Genomic DNA, 22,612 nt, shown 5'->3' with positions numbered 1-22,612 from the left:
CTCCATTACACCTACTCACCAGAATGACCATTGTCTTGATCTTATCTCCTTCTCAAATTACTCATTCTCCTGTTTCTGTGCCTCAGCTTTTTCCCTCTCTGACCATCAACTTATAAATTTCACACTTCAACACATAAGTACATAAGTATTGCCATTCTGGGATAGACCAAATGTCCATCAACCCCAGCATCCTGTTTCCAACAGTGGCCAATCCAAGTCACAAATACCTGGTAAGAGCCCCAAAAGTACAAAACATTTTATACTGCTTATCCCCAGAAATAGTGGATTTTCCCCAAGTTCAATTTAATAATGGTCTATGGACTTTTCCTTTAGGAAGCCGTCCAAACGTTTTTAAACTCTGCTAAGATAACCGCCTTTACCACATAGTGTCTTACTGTGGATTAAAAACTGGTTGAAAGATAGGAAACAGAGAGTAGGGTTAAAAGGTCAGTATTGGCAATGGAGAAGGGTAGTTAGTGGGGTCCCTCAGGGATCTGTGCTGGGACCTCTGCTTTTTAACATATTCATAAATGACCTAGAGATGGGGGTAATTAAATTTGCTGATGACACAAAGTTATTCAAAGTCGTCAAATCGCAGGAAGATTCTGAAAAATTACAAGAGGACCTTACGAGACTGGGAGACTGGGCGTCTAAATGGCAGATGATGTTTAATGTGAACAAGTGCAAAGTGATGCATGTGGGAAAGAGGAACCCAAACTATAATTACGTCATGCAGGGTTCAGTGTTAGGAGTCAGGGAAAGGGATCTAGGTGTCATAGTTGATGATACTTTGAAACCTTCCGCTCAATGTGCTGCTGCGGCTAGGAAAGCAAATAGAATGTTGGGTATTATTAGAAAAGGGATGGAAAACAAAAATGAGGATATTATTCTGCCGTTGTATCGCTCCATAGTGCGACCGCACCTCGAGTATTGTGTTCAATTCTGGTCACTGCACCTCAAAAAAGATATAGTAGAATTAGAAAAGGTGCAGAGAAGGGTGACAAAGATGATACAGGGAATGGGACGACTTCCCTATGAGGAAAGGCTAAAGAGGCTGGGGCTCTTCAGCTTGGAGAAAAGGCGGCTGAGGGGAGTTATGATAGAGGTCTATAAGATAATGAGTGAATGGAACGAGTCGATGTGGAGCGTCTATTTACGCTTTCCAAAAATACTAGTACAAGGGGGCATGCGATGAAGCTGCAGTGTAGTAAATTTAAAACAAATCAGAGAAAATGTTTCTTCACTCAACGTGTAGTTAGACTCTGGAATTCGTTGCCGGAAAAAGTGGTTAAGGCGGTTGACTTAGTGGACTTTAAAAAAGGGTTGGACGGCTTCCTGGAGGAAAAGGCCATAGAATGTTATTGAATGGATGTGGGAATAATCCACTATTTCTGGGATGGGCGGGACAAATTGTTTGTTCTTTTGGCCGCTGTAGGAGACCAGGTGCTGGACTCGATGGACCCTTGGTCTGTCCTGGCATGGCGATACTTATGTACATTCTCTGGCAACGAATTCCAGAACTTAATTACATGTTGAGTGAAGAAATCTTTTCTCCGATTCGTTTTAAATTTACTACTTTGTAGCTTGATCGCATGCCCCCTAGTCCTAGTATTTTTGGAAAGCGTAAATAGGCGCTTCACGTCTACCCGTTCAACTCCACTCATTATTTTATAGACCTCTATCATATATCCCCTCAGCCGCCTTTTCTCCAAGCTGAAGAGCCCTAGCCGCTTCAGACTTTCCTCATAGGGAAGTCGCCCCATCCCCTTTATCATTTTCATCGCCCTTCTCTGCACCTTTTCTAATTCCACTATATCTTTTTTGAGATGCGGCGACCAGAATTGAACACAATATTCAAGGTGCGGTCGCACCATGGAGCAATACAAAGGCATTATAACGTCCTCATTTTTGTTTTCCATTCCTTTCCTAATAATACCTAACATTCTATTTGCTTTCTTAGCTGCCGCAGCACACGGACCAAAAGGTTTCATCATGTCATCAACAACGACACCTAGATCCCTATCTTGGTCAGTGACTCCTAACGTAGAACCTTGCATTATGTAGCTATAATTCAGGTTCCTCTTTCCCCACATGCATCACTTTGCACTTGCTCACATTAAATGTCATCTGCTATTTAGACGCCCAGTCTCGTAAGGTCCTCTTGTAATTTTTCACAATCCTCCCATGATTTAACAACTTTGAATAACTTCGTGTCATCAGCAAATTTAATTACCTCACTAGTTACTCCCATCTCTAGGTCATTTATAAATATGTTAAAAAGCAGCGGTCCCAGCACAGACCCCTGGGGAACCCCACTAACTACCCTTCTCCATTGAGAATACTGACCATTTAACCCTACTCCCTTTTAACCAGTTTTTAATCCACAATAGGACAGTACATCCTATCCCATAACTGTCCAATTTCCTCTGGAGTCTTTCATGAGGTACTTTGTCAAACACCTTTTGAAAATCCAGATACACCAGTTCACCTTTATCCACATGTTTGTTCACCCCTTCAAAGAAATGTAATAGATTGGTGAGGCACGATTTCCCTTCACTAAATCCATGTTGGCTTTGTCTCATTAATCCATGCTTTTGAATATTCTCTGTAATTTTGTTTTTTATAATAGTCTCTTCCATTTTGCCCGGCACCGACATCAGGCTCACTGGTTTATAATATCCCAGATCTCCTCTGGAACCTTTTTTTAAAAATTGGCGTTACATTGGCCACCCTCTAATTTTCCGGTACCACGCTCGATTTAAAAGATAAATTGCATATTACTAACAATAGTTCTGCAAGTTCATTTTTCAATTCTATTAGTACTCTGGCATGGATACCAACCAGTCCAGGAGATTTGCTACTCTTCAATTTGTCAAATTGCCCCATTACATCCTTCAGGTTTAAAGAGATTTAATTCAGTTTCTCCGACTCGTCAGCAGAGGAAAAAGCAATAAAGTTGGAACAAAAAGACACAAAGGTACCCAAAGTAAAAACACCCCCCAAATCACTAATGTTGGAACACATACCAGGAAATATAGATGGAAAGCAATGGCCACAAATGCTCGTAGTCTAAGCAATAAAGTTCACGACCTTCAAGCCCTGATGTTGGAAGCAGACTTAGATGTTGTTGCAATCACAGAGACGTGGCTCAATGGTTCTCATGAATGGGATGCAAGCATACCAGGCTATAATCTATTTAGGAAGGATAGAGAGGGTCGTAAAGGTGGAGGAGTAGCTCTGTATGTGAGGAATGATATCACGGCGACTGAAATGACAGGGACCTGGGGAAAAGAGATGATAGAACCTCTGTCCACGTGGGTGTTGTCTACAGACCCCCGACACAATTAGAGGAACTAGATAAAGATCTGATCACAGATATTCAAAAATTAGGAAAGAAAAAAGAGGTTCTGTTGATGGGAGATTTCAATCTGCCGGATGTAGATTGGAAGGTTCCGTCTGCCAAATTGGAAAGAAGTAGAGAGATCGTGGATGCTTTCCAAAATGCTCTGCTCAGACAAATAGTGACAGAACCCACAAGGGAGGGAGCGACGCTGGATCTGGTGCTCACAAATGGGGATAGTGTGTCAAATGTCCGAGTGGGTGCACACCTGGGAAGCAGTGACCATCAAACGGTTTGGTTTGATATGACGGCTGAAGTGAAGGGCGGCCACTCTAAACTCAAAGTCCTGGATTTCAAGCGTGCTGACTTTAGTAAAATGGGGGAATACCTGAGGAAGGAGCTGATGGGCTGGGAGGACGTACGAGAAGAGGAAGGGCAGTGGTCCAGGCTGAAAGAAGTAATAAATAGGGCCACAGACCTTTATGTAAGGAGAGTAAATAAAAGCAAGAGAAAAAGGAAACCGATATGGTTCTCCAAGCAAGTGGCTGACAAAATAAAGGCTAAAGAATTAGCGTTCCAGAAATATATAAAATCTCAAGAACAGGAACACGGGGAGGAATACCGGATGAAACTGAAAGAAGGCAAGAGAGAGGTACGTGTGGCGAAGGTGCAAGCGGAAGAACAAATGGCTAGAAATGTAAGGAGGGGCGACAAAAATTTCTTCAGGTATATTAGTGAAAGGAGAATGACTAAAAAGGGAATTGTGAGACTAAAAGATACTGCGAACTGCTAAGTAGATAATGATGAAGAAAAAGCCAATTTGCTAAATAGATACTTTTGTTCTGTTTTCACTGAAGAAAATCCTGGGGAAGGACCGCGAGGGACTGGCAAAAGTACACTTGAGAATGGAATGGATATAGCACCATTCACGGAAGAGAGTGTGTATCAACAACTTGGAAAGCTAAAGGTGGACAAAGCCATGGGACCGGATGGGATCCACCCCAGAATATTGAGGGAGCACAGAGAGGTTCTGGTGGGTCCTCTTAAAGATTTGTTTAATAAATCCTTGGAAACGGCGGAGGTGGTCCCTCTTCACAAAAGTGGTGATAGGGAAGAAGCTGGAAACTACAGGCCGGTAAGCCTCACTTCGGTTATTGGAAAAGTAATGGAAGCCATGCTGAAGGAAAGGATAGTGAATTTCCTGGAAGCCAATAAGTTGCAAGATCCGAGACAACATGGTTTTACCAGAGGGAAATCGTGCCAAACGAATCTCATTGAATTCTTTGATTGGGTAACTGGAGAATTGAATCATCGACGTGCTATAGACGTAATCTACTTAGATTTTAGCAAAGCTTTTGACACGGTACCCCACAGGAGGCTCTTAAATAAACTCGATGGGCTGAAGATAGGTCCCGAAGTGGTGAACTGGATTAGGAACTGGTTGACGGACAGACGCCAGAGGGTGGTGGTAAATGGAGTTCGCTCGGAGGAGGGAAAGGTGAGTAGTGGAGTACCTCAGGGATCGGTGCTGGGGCCGATTCTGTTCAATATATTTGTGAGTGACATTGCCGAAGGGTTAGAAGGTAAAGTTTGCCTATTTGCGGATGATACTAAGATTTGCAACAGAGTGGACACCCGGGAGGGAGTGGAAAGCATGAAAAAGGATCTGAGGAAGCTAGAAGAATGGTCTAAGTTTTGGCAATTAAAATTCAAAGCGAAGAAATGCAAAGTGATGCATTTAGGGAGTAGAAACCCACGAGAGACTTATGTGTTAGGCGGTGAGAGTCTGATAGGTACTGAGGGGGAGAGGGATCTTGGGATGATAGTATCCGAAGATCTGAAGGCGACGAAACAGTGTGACAAGGCGGTGGCCGTAGCGAGAAGGTTGCTAGGCTGTATAGAGAGAGGTGTGATCAGCAGAAGAAAGGAAGTGTTGATGCCCCTGTACAAGTCGTTGGTGAGGCCCCACCTGGAGTATTGTGTTCAGTTTTGGAGGCCGTACTTTGCGAAGGATGTTAAAAAAATGGAAGCGGTGCAAAGAAAAGCTACGAGAATGATATGGGATTTGCGTTCCAAGACGTATGAAGAGAGACTTGCTGACCTGAACGTGTATACCCTGGAGGAAAGGAGGAACAGGGGTGATATGATACAGACGTTCAAATATTTGAAAGGTATTAATCCGCAAACGAATCTTTTCCGGAGATGGGAAGGCGGTAGAACGAGAGGACATGAAATGAGATTGAAGGGGGGCAGACTCAGGAAAGATGTCAGGAAGTATTTTTTCACAGAGAGGGTGGTGGACGCTTGGAATGCCCTCCCGCAGGAGGTGGTGGAGACGAAAACGGTAACGGAATTCAAACAAGCTTGGGATATGCATAAAGGAATCCTGTGCAGTAGGATTGGATCCTCAGCAGCTTAGCCGAAATTGGGTGGTGGAGCAGGTGGGGGAAGAGGGGTTGGTGGTTGGGAGGCGAGGATAGTGGAGGGCAGACTTATACAGTCTGTGCCAGAGCCGGTGATGGGAGGTGGGATTGGTGGTGGGGAGGCGGGAAATACTGCTGGGCAGACTTATACGGTCTATGCCCTGAAAAAGGCAGGTACAAATCAAGGTAATGATACACATATGAGTTTATCTTGTTGGGCAGACTGGATGGACTGTGCAGGTCTTTTTCTGCCATCATCTACTATGTTACTATGTATGTTTTGAATACCATTTCTGGCACTGGTATCTCTCCCAAATCTTCCTTGGTGAAGACCGAAGCAAAGAATTCATTTAATCTCTCCACTATGACTTTGCCACTTTTACCCCTCGGTCATCTAGCGGTGCAACCGATTCTTTTGCCGGCTTCCTGCTTTTAATGTACCTAAAAAAAATGTTTACTATATGTTTTGCCTCTAATGCAATCTTTTTTTCGAAGTACCTCTTATCCTCCTTATCAGCACTTTGCATTTGACTTGACTTTCCTTATGCTGTTTTTTATTATTTTCAGTTGGTTCCTTCTTCCATTTTCTGAAAGATTTTCTTTTAGCTCTTACTCAGTACCCTCACTTATTGCCCTATCCTTTATCCTCACCTCTTTATTCCCCTACCCTTTTGTTCTGTCTGTCTCATGTCTTATCTAGATTGTAAGCTCTTTGAGCAGGGACTGTCTTTTTTTGTGTATGGTGTGCAGCGCTGCATATGCCTAGTAACGCTATAGAAATGATAAGTAGTAGTAGTAGCTCTGATAGCTTTCTTCACCTTACTTTTGAACCATGCCGGCTGTCATTTGGTCTTCCATCCTCGTTTTTTAATACGTGGAATATATTTGGCCTGAGCTTCCAGGATGGTGTTTTTGAACAGCATCCACGCCTGATGGAAATTTTTGACCCTCGCAGCTACTCCTCTAAGTTTTTTTCACCGTTCTCATTTTATCATAGTCTCTTTTTTCAAAATTAAACGCTAATTTATTTGATTTCCTAAGTATACTTACTTCAAAGCTAATATCAAATCCGATCATATTATAATCACTGTTATCAAGCGTCCCCAGCACCATTACCTCCCGCACCAGATCACGTGTTCCACTAAGGACTAGGCCTAGAATTTTTCCTTCTCTCGTCGGCTCCTGTACCAGCTGCTCCATAAAGCAGTCCTTGATTTCGTCAAGGAATTTTACCTCCCTAGCGTGCCCCAATGTTACATTTACCCAGTCAATATCGGGGTAAGTGTTGCCCAGTTTGCTTGCTTTCCTAATTTCCTTTAACATTTCTGCATCCGTCTGTTCATCCTGGCCAGGCGGACGGTAGTACACTCCTATCATTATCCTTTTCCCCTTTACACATGGAATTTCAATCCATAGTGATTCGAAGATATGTTTTGTTTCCTGCAGAATTTTCAATCTATTTGATTCAAGGCCCTCCTTAACATACAGTGCTACCCCTCCACCAGTTCGATCCACCCTATCACTACGATATAATTTGTACCCCGGTATGACAGTGTCCCACTGGTTATCCTCCTTCCACCAGGTCTCAGAGATGCCTATTATATCTAATTTTTAATTTAGTGCAATATATTCTAACTCTCCCATCTTATTTCTTAGGCTCCTGGCTTTCGCATATATACATTTCAAACTATGTTGTTCCTATTTACATTATGCTCAGTACTTGACAGTATTAATTTGCAATCTTTTGACTGATTTTTATTTTTATTTAAGGACACCTGATCTACTACAGTCTCTTTTGCAATCTCACTATCAGGATACCCTATCTTCCCTGTTTTGGTGATATCTTTGAAAGATACCTTATCCTGAACCATGCACTTTTGAGCGACTGTCGGCCTTCCCCCAGTTTCTAGTTTAAAAGCTGCTCTATCTCCTTTTCAAATTCTGATGCCAACACCCTCCTCCCCTTTCCTGTCCAATCTCCACCAATACATTTAGGAATCTTCAGGCTATTGACTCTTCTACTCTGTCCTCCAATGTTTCAAACCTATTCTCAACCACTATGTTATCCAAATCTGTCAATGAGGCTGTCTTTTCCTATAATACTATTCTCTCTTCTGCTCTGGATACTCTAGTTCCTCCCAATCCCCGTTCTGTAAAGAAGGGTTGCCGGGGGGGGGAGGGCAGGGGGGGACAAAATTCCCTGGGCCCGGGTCTCCAAGGGGGGCCCTGCTCTGGGGTATCTCTTCTTCTCCTGCTTCTAGGCCACCGACGCTGCAGTCCCTGGTCTCACCTGCTCACCCTCGGCTCCATCGATAGGCCCCCTGCATTCAAATCAGCAGCGCCTCACCTCTGTGTGAAGGCGGAAGATCGCCTCCCTTCGGGCCCTCCCTCACTTTGCCCCGCCCTCGCGGAAACAGGAAGTGACGAGGGCGGGACACAGTGTGGGAGGGCTCGAAAGGAGGCGATCTGCCACCTTCACAGAGGTGAGGCGCTGCCGATTTGAATGCAGGGGGCCCAGTCACGGTGGCAGATGGAGGGGGGCTATCAACGGAGCTGAGGGAGGCAGGTGGGACCAGGGACTGCAGTGCCAGCGGCCTGGGAGCAGGAGAGGGAGGCGACAGTGGTAGGGATTGGGGGGGGCGGCGGCCTTGCCCCAGGCCCGGCTCAGTCTCTCGGCGGCCCTGCTGTAAAGCATACCTAACTCCAGCCTTGGCTGTCCTCTAGAATCCACTAACTACATTCCTGATCAGCTGAACGCCTTTGGCTGAATTCCCGTGCTCATGCTGACTTCATACATTTGAAATTCTTGCTGACCTCCTTCCAGTCTGCCCTTTCACTTGCCAAACAGGACTACTACATCCAGTTGACAAGCTCCCTTGGCTCAAACCCTCAACGTCTGTTTACCACACTGAGCTCTCTCCTCAAAGTGCCTTCATCTCCAACTCCCCCTTCACTTTTCCCCCAGACTCTGGCTGAGCACCTTCATAATAAGGTTCACAAGATTAACCTTGAATTCTCAGCCAAGTCAGCTCCACCTCTTCTTTCCTCAGTCCATTCTTTCCACCCTCCTTTAACTCCTTCCTCCTTTTCTTCCTTTTCTGAAATCACTGAAGAGGAAACTGCACATTTTCTTTCCTCCTCAAAGCTAACCACCTGTTCCTCTGATCCTATTCCCACCCATCTACTTAGTACTATCTCTTCTACTGTCATCCCTTCTGTCATATCCTCAGTCTTTCACTTTCCACTGCGACTGTTCTTGATGCCTTCCAACATGCCATAATTACACTACTCCTCAAAAAGCCTTCATTAAGACCCTACCTGTCCTTTCAACTATCGCCCCATCTCCTTCCTCCCTTTCCTATGCAAGATACTTGAACATGCTGTTCACTGCCGTTGTCTTGACCTTCTTTCATCTCAAGCTATTCTTGATCCACTTCAACCTGGCTGTCGCCCTCGTCATTCAACTGACAACATTGCTAAAGTGTCCAATGGCCTGTTCCTGGCCAGATCCAAAGGTCTCTATTTTATTCTCATCCTTTTTGATCTAACTGCTGCTTTTGACCAGTGGCGTAGCCACAGGTGGGCCTGGGTGGGCCGGGGCCCACCCACTTAGAGCTCAGGCCCACCCAACAGTAGCACACGTTTAGCGGTAGCTGGTGGGGATCTCAAGCTCCGCCAGCTGAAGATTTCCCCCTGATGTTAACGAAAATGCTACTCTCCATGATACCGGCACTTGTGCATGCTCAGTTTTCAGCACATGCCTGCTGCATGTCAAGGTGGAAAGAAGCATTTTCCTGCCAGCTGAGATATATTTTTGGTGGCGGATGGGGGGGGGGGGGAGAGAACACTTGGTGCCCACCCGCTTCTTGCCTAGGCCCACCCAAAATCTGTTGTCTGGCTATGCCCCTGCTTTTGACACTGTTGATCACCGCCTACTCCTTAGTACACTGTCCTCACTTGGATTTCAGGGCTCTGTTCTTTCCTGGTTTTCTTCTTATCTCTCTCATCACACTTCTAGTGTATACTGTTGTGGATTCTCCTCCACTTCTATCCCACTGTCGGTTGGTGTACTTCAGGGCGCTGTCTTGGGACATCTTTTCTCCATCTATACTTCTTCCCTTGGTGCTCTGATCTCATCCTATGGTTTTAAGTATCACCTTTATGCTGATGACTTCCAGATCTACCTCTCCATACCAGAAATTCCAGCAAGAATCCAGGCCCAAGTATCAGCCTGTCTGTCTGACATTCAGGCTTATTTTCGAAAGTGATCGCAGGCGATCTTCCGACATAAATCGGGAGATGGCCTGCGATCTCTCAAAAGCGGCAAAATCGGTTGTCAGGCTGGTGAGGAAAAGTGAACCCTTGGGCCACTGCCGAGGAGCAGCAGCGGCAGGCAAATCACCCAAACAGGAGGCAAGGCAGACCACAGACAGACGGGCACAGGCCGGACTGGAGCAGAAGCACTAAGCAGAAGCAGGAGAATAGTCCATGAATCACGCAGAGTCTTACCGGCAGGCAGCAAAGCAGCAGGAAAACCAGGAACCACACAGAGTCTGTAGGCTGGCGGCAATCAATAGTAAATCAGGAATCAAGCAGAGACTTGGGCAGGCAGCAGACAGTAGAATAAACCAGGAAACAAGCAGAGTCTTGGGCAGGCAGCAGACCGTAGAACAAACCAGGAAGCAAGCAGAGTCTTAGGCAGGCAGCAGACAGTAGAATAAACCAGGAAACCAGCAAGGTCAAAAACAGGCAAAACAAGCTTTCAGGGCAGGAATCGCAACAGACCAACAAGGACAAGAACAGGACTGAAGACCTCTGTTGCCAAGGCAAAGTCTGAAAGTTCCCATGTGCTTAATAAAGGCCACATACAAGGGAGTTCACCAGGTAAGGGTGCTGCTAAGTTCCAAAAATCCCAAGCCAGTCTGGAAGGCTGGAAGATCCGGCCCGGCCGGCATGACTTCTGGAACATGGGAAACAGCAAACAGACAGTCCATCGCAGCCACCAGGTCTGACCACCAGGTGGCGAGATGAATGAGAGCATGAAACGGGCACAACCGTGACATTGGTATAATCGAAAGCGGCTTTTTTGACATCATCGCCACTTTCCCGTTGCTGCGCCGGCGAAAGTTCAAGGGGGCGTGTTGTCGGCGTAGCGAAGGCAGGACATGGGCAGGCATGGGCGTGGCTACCAGATGGCCGGCTTTCGCGGATAATGGGGGAAAAAAAGCGGCGTTAATCAGTGTTTTGCCGGGTTTACTTGGTCCTTTTATTTTCACAACCAAGCCTCGAAAAGGTGCCCCAACTCACCAGATGACCACCGGAGGGAATGGGGGATGACCTCCCTGTAGTCCCCCAGTGCTCACCAACCCCCTCCCACACTAAAAAAATAAAAATAAAAACCTTTTTTTACCAGCCTGTATGCCAGCCTCAAATGTCATACCCATCTCCCTAACAGCAGTATGCAAGTCCCTGGAGCAGTTTTTAATGGGTGCAGTGCACTTCAGGCAGGCAGACCCAGGTCCATCCCCCCCCCTACCTGTTACACTTGTGGTGCTAAGTGTTGAGCCCTCCAAACCCCCCAAAACCCACTGTACCCACATGTAGGTGCCCCCCTTCACCCATAAGGGCTATGATAATGGTGTAGAGTTGTGGGGAGTGGGTTTGGGGGGGATTTGGGGGGGATTTGGGGGGGCTCAGCACCCAAGGTAAGGGAGCTATGCACCTGGGAGCTATTTGTGTATTTTTTAAACATTTTTAGAAGTGCCCCCTAGGGTGCCTGGTTGGTTTCCTGGCATGTCAGGGGGACCAGTGCACTACAAATGCTGGCTCCTCCCATGACCAAATGCCTTGGATTTCGCCGGGTTTGAGATGGCCGGTATTTTTTTCCATTATCGCTGAAAAACAAAAACAGCGATCTGAAACCCGGCGAACTCTGGCATTTGGCCGGGCTAAACCGTATTATCGAAAAAAAAGATGGCCGGCCATCTTTTTCAATAATACGGTTCCGGCCAGCTGTTGCACCACCACCAAAATAGATCGCCGGCGACGTTCGATTATGCCCCTCATCACCGCCACCTGAAACTAAACATTACTAAGATTGAGCTTCTTTTCGTTCCCCCTAAACCCACCTCTTCTCTTCCCCCATTCCCTATCTCCATGGATAACACTCTCATCCTCCCTGTCTCATTAGCTCATAACCTTGGGGGTCATTTTTGACTCCTCTCTATCTCTGCACATATCCAACAGACTGCTAAAACCTGTCAATTCTTTCTCCATGATATCAACAAAATTCGTCCTTTTCTTTCTGAGTACACTACCAAAACCCTTATCCACACTCTTATCATCTCTCGCTTAGACTATTGCAACTTGCTTCTCACAGGTCTCCCCTTCAATCTGTTCAAAATGCTGCTGCACGACTTATATTCCACCAGTGTTGCTATGCTCATATTGGCCCTCTCCTCAAGTCACTTCATTGGCTCCCTATCCATTTCCGCATACAGTTCAAACTCCTCAGACTTACAAGTGCATTCACTCTGCAGTAAATCAGTACCTCTCTACCCTTCTCTCTCCCTACACTCCTTTCTGGGAACTCTGTTCTTCGGGTAAATCTCTCTTATCTGTACCCTTCTCTTCCACTGCCAACTCCAGACTCTGTTCCTATTATCTTGCTGTGCCATATGCCTGGAATAGACTTCCTAAGCCAGTTCTTCAAGCTTCATCTCTAGCCATCTTCAAATCTAGGCTAAAGGTCCACCTTTTTGATACTGTTTTTAACTCCTAATCCCTATTTACTTGTTCAGTACCCATGTCTGTTTTATCTTTCCCACCTTAGTATTTCCCTTATCCTTTATTTATCCTGTTTGTCTGTCCTGCTTGCTTAGATTGTAAGCTCTGTCGAGCAGGGACTGTTTCTTCATGTTCAAGTGTACAGCGCTGCATATGTCTAGTATCGCTATAAAAATGATTAGTAGTAGTAGAGGAACTGAATGTTAGCAGTACCTAGATAGCTTCTGGCTCCTCTCCTGCACTGCCCCAGCACTATCTGGATACTGCTGCGTAGTCAGTAAAGATTTTCCGCAGCATTATACAGATAAAGATCAGTGGCTGGCTCTTGTGAAAGGGACTTATCCAGTAGGAACCGCTCCTAACCTGATAAGTTCTGCTGAATATCAGCCCCTATCATTTATAGGCTGATTTGTGTGGTTCAATAGATCTTTTTTTTTTTTAATGGCCGTATTCCACATTATAAAGGCCATGAATTTTTTTTGCTTTGATTGCTGATTTCTCCTCTAAAACATCCATGAGTCTGCAAGTTCCCACTGGCATGTCTGCTTTTTCTGTCAACAACCAAGATGAATCAAAGTTGTTTATCCAAAGCAGGAGTTGCTATAGACAGCAGAATAAATCACAATTCCGTCCTCCTATATTGTATTACGAAGCAGTGCCTGTATGCAGCTCCATAGGAACTCTCATGCATGCTTAGCAAGATTTCTGGATTTTTCTGAACTCTGAGGCCTCGATGCTCAAAAGTAAACACGGGCGCTAGAGACCAGTAGCGCCGTACTAGCACTCTCATACCTGCGCAGAATGTTCAGATGCTGGAGCACAGGAACAAAAGAGCGTGCAGATGAACAGTGCAAGTAGCAAGTAGTGGGAGTTCGATTCCCACTTCAGGCACAGGCAACTCCTTGTGACTCTGGGCCAGACACTTAACCCTCCATTGCCCCGTGTAAGCCGCATTGAGCCTGACATGAGTGGGAAAGCGCGGGGTACAAATGTAACAAAAATAAATAAATAAAATACTAATGTAGTCAAGCTTATGTTAATGAGGTCATTTTGTATTTCTCCCCAATGCTTAGAAAAGAGCACCCAAAACAGAACTACCTCACCGCTGCAAAAAATAACGCCAGGTTGGAGAAGGAGTTAGGGTGTTGGCAGAGAGGTCATGATTCTCATGTTTCTCTCATGATTCTTTCTGCAAAGTCTGTTGGGTTTGATTGCTCTTGGAAGCAGAAGGAAGCCTATGCAAGCCCTTAAGCGCTGGTCATGAGAAACAGAAAGCACATGTTGGCGTCTGTTTCCTGCATCTAAATATGTGTCCAAGCTAAAAAAAAATTTAAATGCTTATATTTAGGCCGCAGAAAACAGACGCCAATGTGTGCTTCACCTTCAGGTTTTACTAGGCGCACAGGAGCTGAGCTTACTGCGGGAACTCTTCTGTGCATGCACCAAGCACAATCATCCCACACCAAACCGCAATCCTCCCGCTGAACTCCCTAATGCTCAAAGCTATGAGCGTGCCTATATTTGCATCTTATTAGCATTGAGCATTAGGGCTTTCTGCACTGTATTTTTACAGCCCTATTTGGAACAGCACTGGAGTTTTGAGCATCGGGGTCTGAGAGAGCTGATATGTGTTGGCATCATCAGAAGACTTCATTTATATTGCTGATTTATTTTGCTGCCCATGTTACAGATAAACAACTTTGTTCGTGGGTACCCTAAAAGAGTTTGTCTAGGGAAGGGTTAAAACATGGGTTATGAGTTTTTCCTATACAGTTATTTTATTTCATACTCTTGAGTGGGCAGCTTACTATAGCTAGAGAAGAAATGTACTTGTAAATAAAGTTGTGATTGGAGATGAATAAGTTCTGTGTTTCACTCATATTTGTGACTTCTGCAGATGGCTTACCCTAATGCAAGATACCAGGGCTCAATCAGCAACATGTCTATTTTATCCTCATCCCAGGCCAGCCCATCCACCTCCAGCCTGAGTTCCACTCACTCGGCACCATCCCAAATGATTAACTCAGCCCCTTCAAGCACACGAGGTAAGAAATCAGAAAACAATGGTGGGTTAGACCTTGTTTAGCAGGTCTTTATATTCTGTGTATATCATATGCTCTATTATTACTTGCAACCTTCCTATCCTAGACAAAAAAAAGTCTTTAGAAGCTACATAGGACTGAGCTTTGTTTTTACTTCAGTGAGAGATCTGGAAGGAACACAGGGGCTGCAAGAAAATTCATGCTCTAAATAGGAAGTCTTCTTCACTCTGAGCCAATAAAGGATCAGTGCATCCCCAGTATAGTATACTGCTTATTTGGTAGATGTTTATAGTAAGGCTTTATGTAAAGGATGTCATACAAAGACATAAATAAAGGAGAAGGTAATGTAATAATGCTTACGCCAGAGGTTTTGAACCCAGTCCCAGTTGAGGTTTTCAAGATATCCTCATTGATATCCTGAAAACCTTGACTAGCTGGATGTGAGGACTGGGTTAAAAACCCCTGCTTTACGCAATTTGCAGTCCTGTAAAGTTTCCTCTATAAAAGCAAGCAAATGAATCTCAGGAGTGGAAGAAATAAAGCATCAAGATGATCCGATGTGGTAAAACCAATTTGCCTTGATTGAGTGCTTGAATGCTCAAGTCCCAGACAAACGTACTCTCAACACTGGCCGTGTTTCAGCTTGGCAGCCTTCATCAGGAGAAAACTGCTGAAACTCCTCAGTGTCCTGTTTGTGTGTCCTAATTAGATTGTAAGCTCTGTCGAGCAGGGACTGTCTCTTTTTGTTCAAGTGTACAGCGCTGCATATGTCTAGTAGCGCTATAGAAATGATAAGTAGTAGTAGTGTGAGATTTTCCTTCAAAGTTAAGTAGTTTAAAAAAAAACCTCTGTACGTGATATGCAATAGAACCACTGCAAATACTCCAAAACTGAGAAAGTTAAAGAGCTTATCCTGCCAGACTCCTTGTCTGCCTCGGGAAAAGTATTCAACTTCACATTCAAAAAGGTAGATTGTTGGTTCACTTTCAAATGAATATATGTTGTAAGGGGGAAAGTCTCATACTGTCACGGGGGACATGTTTTAGTAATCTACACCCATGAATCGGGTGAGCATTGATGGCAGCTTCAGAGGTTGAGAAGTAAGACCAATGCCGAACAGACTTTACGGTCTGGGTCCCGTAAATGACAAAAACAGATCAGGATTTTATTTATTTACTAGTAAAAAAGGCCCATTTCCGAAACCAATGAAACGGGCGCTAGCATGTGGTTTTTTTTGTGTGTGTGTGTATGTGTCACAGAGTTATTTTTTGTGTGTGAGGGTGCGGTGTGTGTGCAGGTTGTTGATGATGGAGGTGGTGCGTCGGTGTGCGGTTGTTTCGTTAGTTTGGCAGCCAGTCTCCAGCGATTCCTAGGCAGGGAAGGAGTACTCCTCCCCCTTCCTTGGTCGTTGTTTGCTGCTGGTTGGGTCATGGGTAATCCTTCCAGCTGGGCCGCAGCTTGTCCTGTTCGCCCTGTCCCAGATGGTGACGGGCATGTTGTTTTACGGCTCCTCTGACTCCATGTCAAGCGATCCCAAATATAGTCTGTGCTATAGGCCCTCTGGCACTCTTCAGTACTGGCATTAGGCATTTAAAAATTTCTCCCCCCCCCCCCCTCCCACGGTCTATTTTTGCACATACCCACAGCAGGAATATTCTTCTCTCGTTCCAGCGGTGGTTCTGTGCTCTCCGTGCTGCACAGATAATGAGCCATTCTGCTGGGGAATGCTCCTCCCTTATTGTCACGTAGTTTCCTCTGATTGGTCCGTCTTACGTTGCCTAGTGTTGCCTGGGAACGGTGTTGTGATGGTCCTTTGTGTTTCAGAATGTTGAGGGTGTTTTTTCTGATTGGTTCGTCATGCGAGGGCGGGGCAGAGAGACATGGTCAGTGTTCTGGCTTCACCACCATGAATCCATGAACCCTTCAGTGAGTGACTGAGTGACTTCAGAACGTTGTCTTCAGAACGTTGAGGGTGAGTTTTATTATAGTAGATTTGTTACATTTATACCCCACATTTTCCCACCTTTTTGCAGGCTCAATGTGGCTTACAAAGTACCGTAAAGGCATTTGCCATTACGGTTGATAACAAATAAAAGATTGTGTTGTAGACAAATGAGGTAGATATGGTTCAGGCGTCATGGGGTCTAGGGGAATGAGGATAGTAGATTGTCCAGTACGATCATTGATTATGTTGTGTTGCCTGGTGTGTGGGGCGTTATGTTGGATTGGTGGGGTAGGCGTTTTTGAAGAGGTGGGTTTTAATGATATCCTGAAGTTTAGATGGTTATGGATTGTTTTTATGGCATGCGGGAGCCCATTCCATAGTTATACGCTTATGTAGGAGAAGCTGGATGCCTAAGTTGTTTTGTATTTTAGCCCTTTGCAGTTTGGGTAATGTAGGTTTAGGTAAGATCATGCTGATCTGAATCTGTTTCTAGTTAGTAGGTCTGTGAGGTCTGTCATGTATCCTGGGACTACGCCGTAGTTGATTTTATGAACCAGAGTTCAGATTTTGAAGATGATCCGTTCTTTGATTGGGAGCCAGTGCAGCTTTTCTCGAAGGGGTTTAGCACTTTCAAATCGTGTTTTACCATATATCAGTCTGGCTGCTGTGTTTTGGGCGATCTGGAGTTTTTTTGTGAGTTGTTCTTTGCATCCCACTTATATTCCGTTGCAGTAATCTGCATGGGTTAGGACCATTGATTGTATTAGGTTACGAAAGGTATCCCTCGGGAAGAAAGGTTTTATACATTTGAGTTTCCACATTGAGTATAACATTTTCTTTATTACGGTTTTTATTTGGCTCTCGAGAGCAGTGGCATACCAAGGGGGTGGGGGCGGTCCGCCCTGGGTGCACGCCGCTGGGGGGGGGGGGGTGCCGTGCGCCTATCGGCTCTTCGTTTTCATGCTCCCTTTGCCCCGGAACAGGTTACTTCCTGTTCCGGGGCAGAGGGAGCATGACAACGAAGAGCCGGCAAGCGCGCGGCACCCCCACCCCCAGCGACGTGCACCTGGGGTGGGGGGGGTTCTTTCGCCGGCGGGGGCGCTGCACCCAGGAGGGCAGGGCGCATCGGCGATCCGCCCTGGGTGTCAGCCCCCCTAGGAACGCCACTGCTCGAGATTGAGGTTGCGGTCGATTGTGACTCCAAATATTTTTAGGCTGTCTGAAATAGAGTGTTTGTGTCCTGGGGTGTTTAAGGTTGCAGGTTTGTAGTTGTTATGTTGAGATGAGAGATCAGGCAGTGTGTTTTTTCAGTGTTCAGTTTCAGTTGGAATGAGTTTGCCCAGGAGTCCATGATGTTTAGGCCATCATTGATTTCATTGTTTATTTCAGTCAGGGCTTGTCCGAATGGAATGTAGATTGTAACATCATCTGCATAGATGAATGAGTTAAGGCCTCGATTGGATAAGGATTTTGCCAGTGGGATCATCATTATGATGTGTGCTGGCAGTGCAGCGCAGCTCGGTGTGCCAGGAGCACAGCCATCCGGCTCGCGGTGCAAACACCCAGGGAAAGCTCCCTCAAGACAGGAGGAGGAGGATTGGAGGCCGATCAGCACCTGGACTGAGAGGCCGACCCCTCATCTCCCTGCGGTCGGTGCATGGCCACTGTCACCTGAATCTCTTGCGGTCTATCTCACCACCGCATGTGCTGTCGCCCTTCCTGTTAGATCGAGGTGCATCGGAGCTTTGACTCCATGATTTGGGCAAGAGATGTGGAATTTCAGCTGATAAGGACACTCTCCCATCTTCCTCAAAGTTGTAATGAAAAATAAATTCAGACTCTGAGCATGAAGAACAGCGCTTGCAGCTTGTACATTAGCTAAGCTGGACATGAAGAAACCTCCCTTTAACACATTGTGTAACGTTTAAACGTGATCTTATGAGTTCAAAACGTGCTCCTTTTGCTAATAATGAAGCATAAACATTGACGCAAGTAACAAAAAACAAACAAAAAAACAACACTTTTTGGGTGGCAAGGCACAGTTCCCTGTTTTCCTGGTCTCCTGCATTTTGGTTTGAAATGTGCAGTGGTTTGCATGTTTCTACCCTGCCCACCACCTACCACCTGCGTTAACCTAGAATTGCAGTACCAACTACAGGGGAAATAAGTTCCAGGCAGTGGTAATAACACCTTAAATGCAGACCGAACTGTGCCAATGAAATATTTATGGACTCGAGTGTGAAAGGAAGAGTCAAGGGCCCCATCAAACTTTCCTCTGGCTACCGTCATTGTATATTTAGCAAAGATACACTGGATATGACCAGGAACCATGCGTTTTAAGGATACATTTTTGCAACACTGAAGAGAAACTTGTCTGGGAGGAGTACCTCAATCTCCCCAAATGTCCTGATTTTTGTAATTCCTCCTATTTATATTAACCTATCCCTATCTTATTACATTTCCAGTTGTAGGTGTAGCTATTTATTGCTAATTGCTAGCACGCTGGAAAACCCCCCAGCATTTGGCTGTGAGAATGGTCGTATGTTTTGCACATTTGTCAGTTTTTGTGATTTCTACTGTTCTTGTGTGTAGATTGTTGTTTTGACGTTATTATTATTTTTCTTTTTGGTTTCACATCAAGCATAAAAGTTGATCATTATTTGGGGCTAGTGAGGAAGGAGGTAGCTGAAGCATTACCTGCACACATTGAAGGAAGGAAACCATCAAGGTCACTTTCTCAGGCCTCTGGCTCTGCAGGTTGCTTGGTATACCATGGAGGCAGCCTCCCTACTGTTTCATTAGCCCAGTCATGCCTCCAGAGGCCTAATCTGGGACGAGCCACACATATTATCTACATCCCGTTCAAACATGATTTAAAGGAAATCACCAATGACATCAACCAAAGCTTCCAAATCATGCATTCATGGGCGGATGCATTTCAACTGAAACTTAATGCAAAAAAAACACAATGTCTTATACTTTCTTCACAACATAACACAAGCAAATTCATCACCATAACCACTCCAAACTTCTCCCTTCCCATTTCAGACACCTTGAAAATTATTGGAGTAACCATTGATCAAAATCTTACACTTGAAAGTCATGTGAAAAATACAACTAAGAAGATGTTCAATTCGATGTGGAAACTTAAAAGAGTAAGACCTTTCTTCCCAAGGAACATATTTCGCAATCTGATACAGTCAATGGTGCTGAGTCACCTAGATTACTGCAATGCACTATACACTGGTTGTAAAGAACAAATCATCAAAAAACAGCCCAGAACACTGCAGCTAGACTTATATTCAGAAAAACAAAATACGAAAGTGCAAAACCCCTAAGAGAAAAGTTACACTGGCTTCCACTTAAAGAATGTATCATGTTCAAGGTATGCACTCTAGTTCATAAAATCATTCACAGAGATGCCCCGGCCTACATGCTAGATGTAGTTGACTTACCACCCAGAAACACTAAAAGATCATCTCGCACATTCCTTAATCTTCAATTCCCAAGCTGTAAAGGTCTAAAATACAGACTAACACATGCGTCCAGCTTTTCCTACATGAGTACGCAGCTGTGGAATGCACTGCCGCTTAATCTAAAAACAATTTACGAACTGATTAACTTTCGTAAATCTCTGAAGACCTTATCTCTTCAACAAGGCTTACCACAACGATCAATAATTGTAAATGTAACACATCACCACTTTACCTTATAGTCTGAACTAATTTCTGCCTATATCTGTTTGCCTAATTCTATTATGTCATCAATGTTTTCAATGTAACACCAATTGTTATCTTCTACTCTGGAATGGCGAATGCCATAACAATTCAGACACCCCATCTGCAGACAGTCTCGCTAAATACTTCTGTGATAAAATAATACAGTTATGCAATACACTTCTCCAACATAGCAACGACATTGAAAATTTCATCAATGATATGGACTCTGGCTCATGCCCAACTGACCGTAGCTGGATCAAATTTTCTCCTCTCACCACCGACTCAGTAACTCTAGCTCTTCTCAAATTCTCCAACAAGCATTGTAAACTGGACACTTGCCCCAGCTACCTTCTCAAATCTGCTCCCAATCAATTCTTAAATTACCTCTCATCGTACTTAAACTACATGCTCCAACAAGGTCATTTTCCTGAAGAATATGGCAACATCTTACTCACCCCTATACCGAAGGATGCAAAGAAAAAAACAAATGACATCACAAACTATCGACCAGTTGCATCTATCCCACTTGTAGTTAAATTGATAGAGAGTTTAGTGACCAAACAGCTCACTGACTATTTGGACAAATTCTCTTTATTACATGAATCTCAATCTGGTTTCCGCCCTTCCCACAGTACCGAAACTGTGCTGGTCTCCCTACTGGCCAAATTCAAGAATGAAATAGCCTTAGGAAATAGCATACTCCTACTTCAATTCGACATGTCGAGTGCATTCAATATGGTCAACCACAGCATACTTCTCCGACTTTTAGATCACTTTGGAATTAGTGGAAACATACTTGACTGGTTTAAAGGCTTTCTGACCACCAGGTCATACCAAGCTAAATCTAATACAAATATATCATCATCATGGAAATCAGACTGTGGAGTTCCCCAAGGTTCACCTCTATCACCAATACTCTTCAACATTTTAATGATCCCATTGGCCAAGTCCCTATCGAGTAATGGTCTCCATCCATTCATCTATGCTGATGATGTTACAATCTATATTCCTTTTAAACATGATTTATCAGAAATCTTCAACAATATCAAAAATGGATTGAACATCATGCACTCTTGGGCCAACTCATTTCAATTGAAGCTGAACACCGATAAAACGCATTGCCTTATCCTCTCATCGCAGTACAACAATTATAAACCCACAACTTTATTCACTCCAGAGCATTCCCTTCCCATCTCTGATAGTCTCAAAATACTAGGTGTCATTATTGATAGAAATCTTACACTTGAGTCCCAAGTCAACTCCACTGTAAAGAAAATGTTTCATTCAATGTGGAAACTCAAGCGTTTAAAACCTTTCTTTCCAAGAGATGTTTTCCGCAATCTAATTCAATCAATGGTATTAAGCCACATTGATTACTGCAATGGAATCTATGCAGGATGTAAGGAACAACTCACAAGGAAACTCCAAACGGCACAAAATTCAGCAGCCAGATTGATATTTAGTAAGACACGATTCCAAAGTGCCACACCACTCCGTGAACAATTGCACTGGCTTCCTATCAAAGAACGCATCTCTTTCAAAATCTACACCTTGGTCCATAAGATTATCTATGGAGTAGTCCCAGATTACACGATTGACCTAATCAATCTCCCAATTAGAAATAGTACCAGTTCATCACGGTCTTACCTGAATCTCCATTACCCAAATTGCAAAGGACTAAAATACAAGACAACCCATGCGTCCAACTTCACAAGTGGTGAAAACAACTTATGATTACCTAAAATTCAGAAAGTCATTAAAGACTCACCTATTCGGAAGGGCATATCCAAATGACCCAACTTAAATGACTCAACCCTGCAACACTTCACTATTAAAGATCGTATTGGACATTAATGAACTCTTTTACCTTAACCCAACTTGATTGAATCTTATCTTCCCTATCCCAATACAACATATCTTTCCTATCCCAATACAACATTTTGTACCTATCCTGTACCGGATTTGGCGAATGCATTCACAATATTATGTAAGCCACATTGAACCTGCAAATATGTGGGAAAATGTGGGATACAAATGCAACAAATAAATAATTATGTTGAAGAGTATTGGTGATAATGGTGATCCTTGGAGTACACCACAGGTGCTTTCCACGGTGGTGATATGTTTGAATTTGATTGTACTTGTTATGTTCTGGTGGTTAGAAAGCCCTTGATCCATTTAAGTACGTTTCCAACAATCCCAAAGTGGCCAAGGAGTCTTAATAGTATATTATGGTTTACCATGTCGAATGTGCTCGACATGTCAAATTGAAGGAGATGTATGCTTTTACCTATGTCTATTTCCTGTTTGAATTTGGCCAGCAGCATGACTATGACAGTTTCAGTACTGTGGTGGGA

The 22,612-nt window shown here is 44.4% G+C and overlaps 1 protein-coding gene across 1 annotated transcript in view; it reads left to right on the top strand.

Moving 5' to 3' along the window:
- The window catches only part of DOCK3 (dedicator of cytokinesis 3), an 873,576-nt gene that overhangs the window by 811,963 nt on the left and 39,001 nt on the right, over nt 1-22,612 (top strand). Inside the window, exon 48 of the mRNA XM_030206787.1 lies at nt 14,447-14,594. Within this exon, the coding sequence (XP_030062647.1) occupies nt 14,447-14,594 (148 nt within the window). The remainder of the gene's footprint in view (nt 1-14,446; nt 14,595-22,612) is intronic.

Source organism: Microcaecilia unicolor, chromosome 6, assembly GCF_901765095.1.
Source record: "Microcaecilia unicolor chromosome 6, aMicUni1.1, whole genome shotgun sequence".
Lineage (NCBI taxonomy): Eukaryota > Metazoa > Chordata > Amphibia > Gymnophiona > Siphonopidae > Microcaecilia > Microcaecilia unicolor.
The sequence above is the reverse complement of the archived record's forward strand: the minus strand, read 5'-3'. Positions and strand labels throughout refer to the sequence as shown.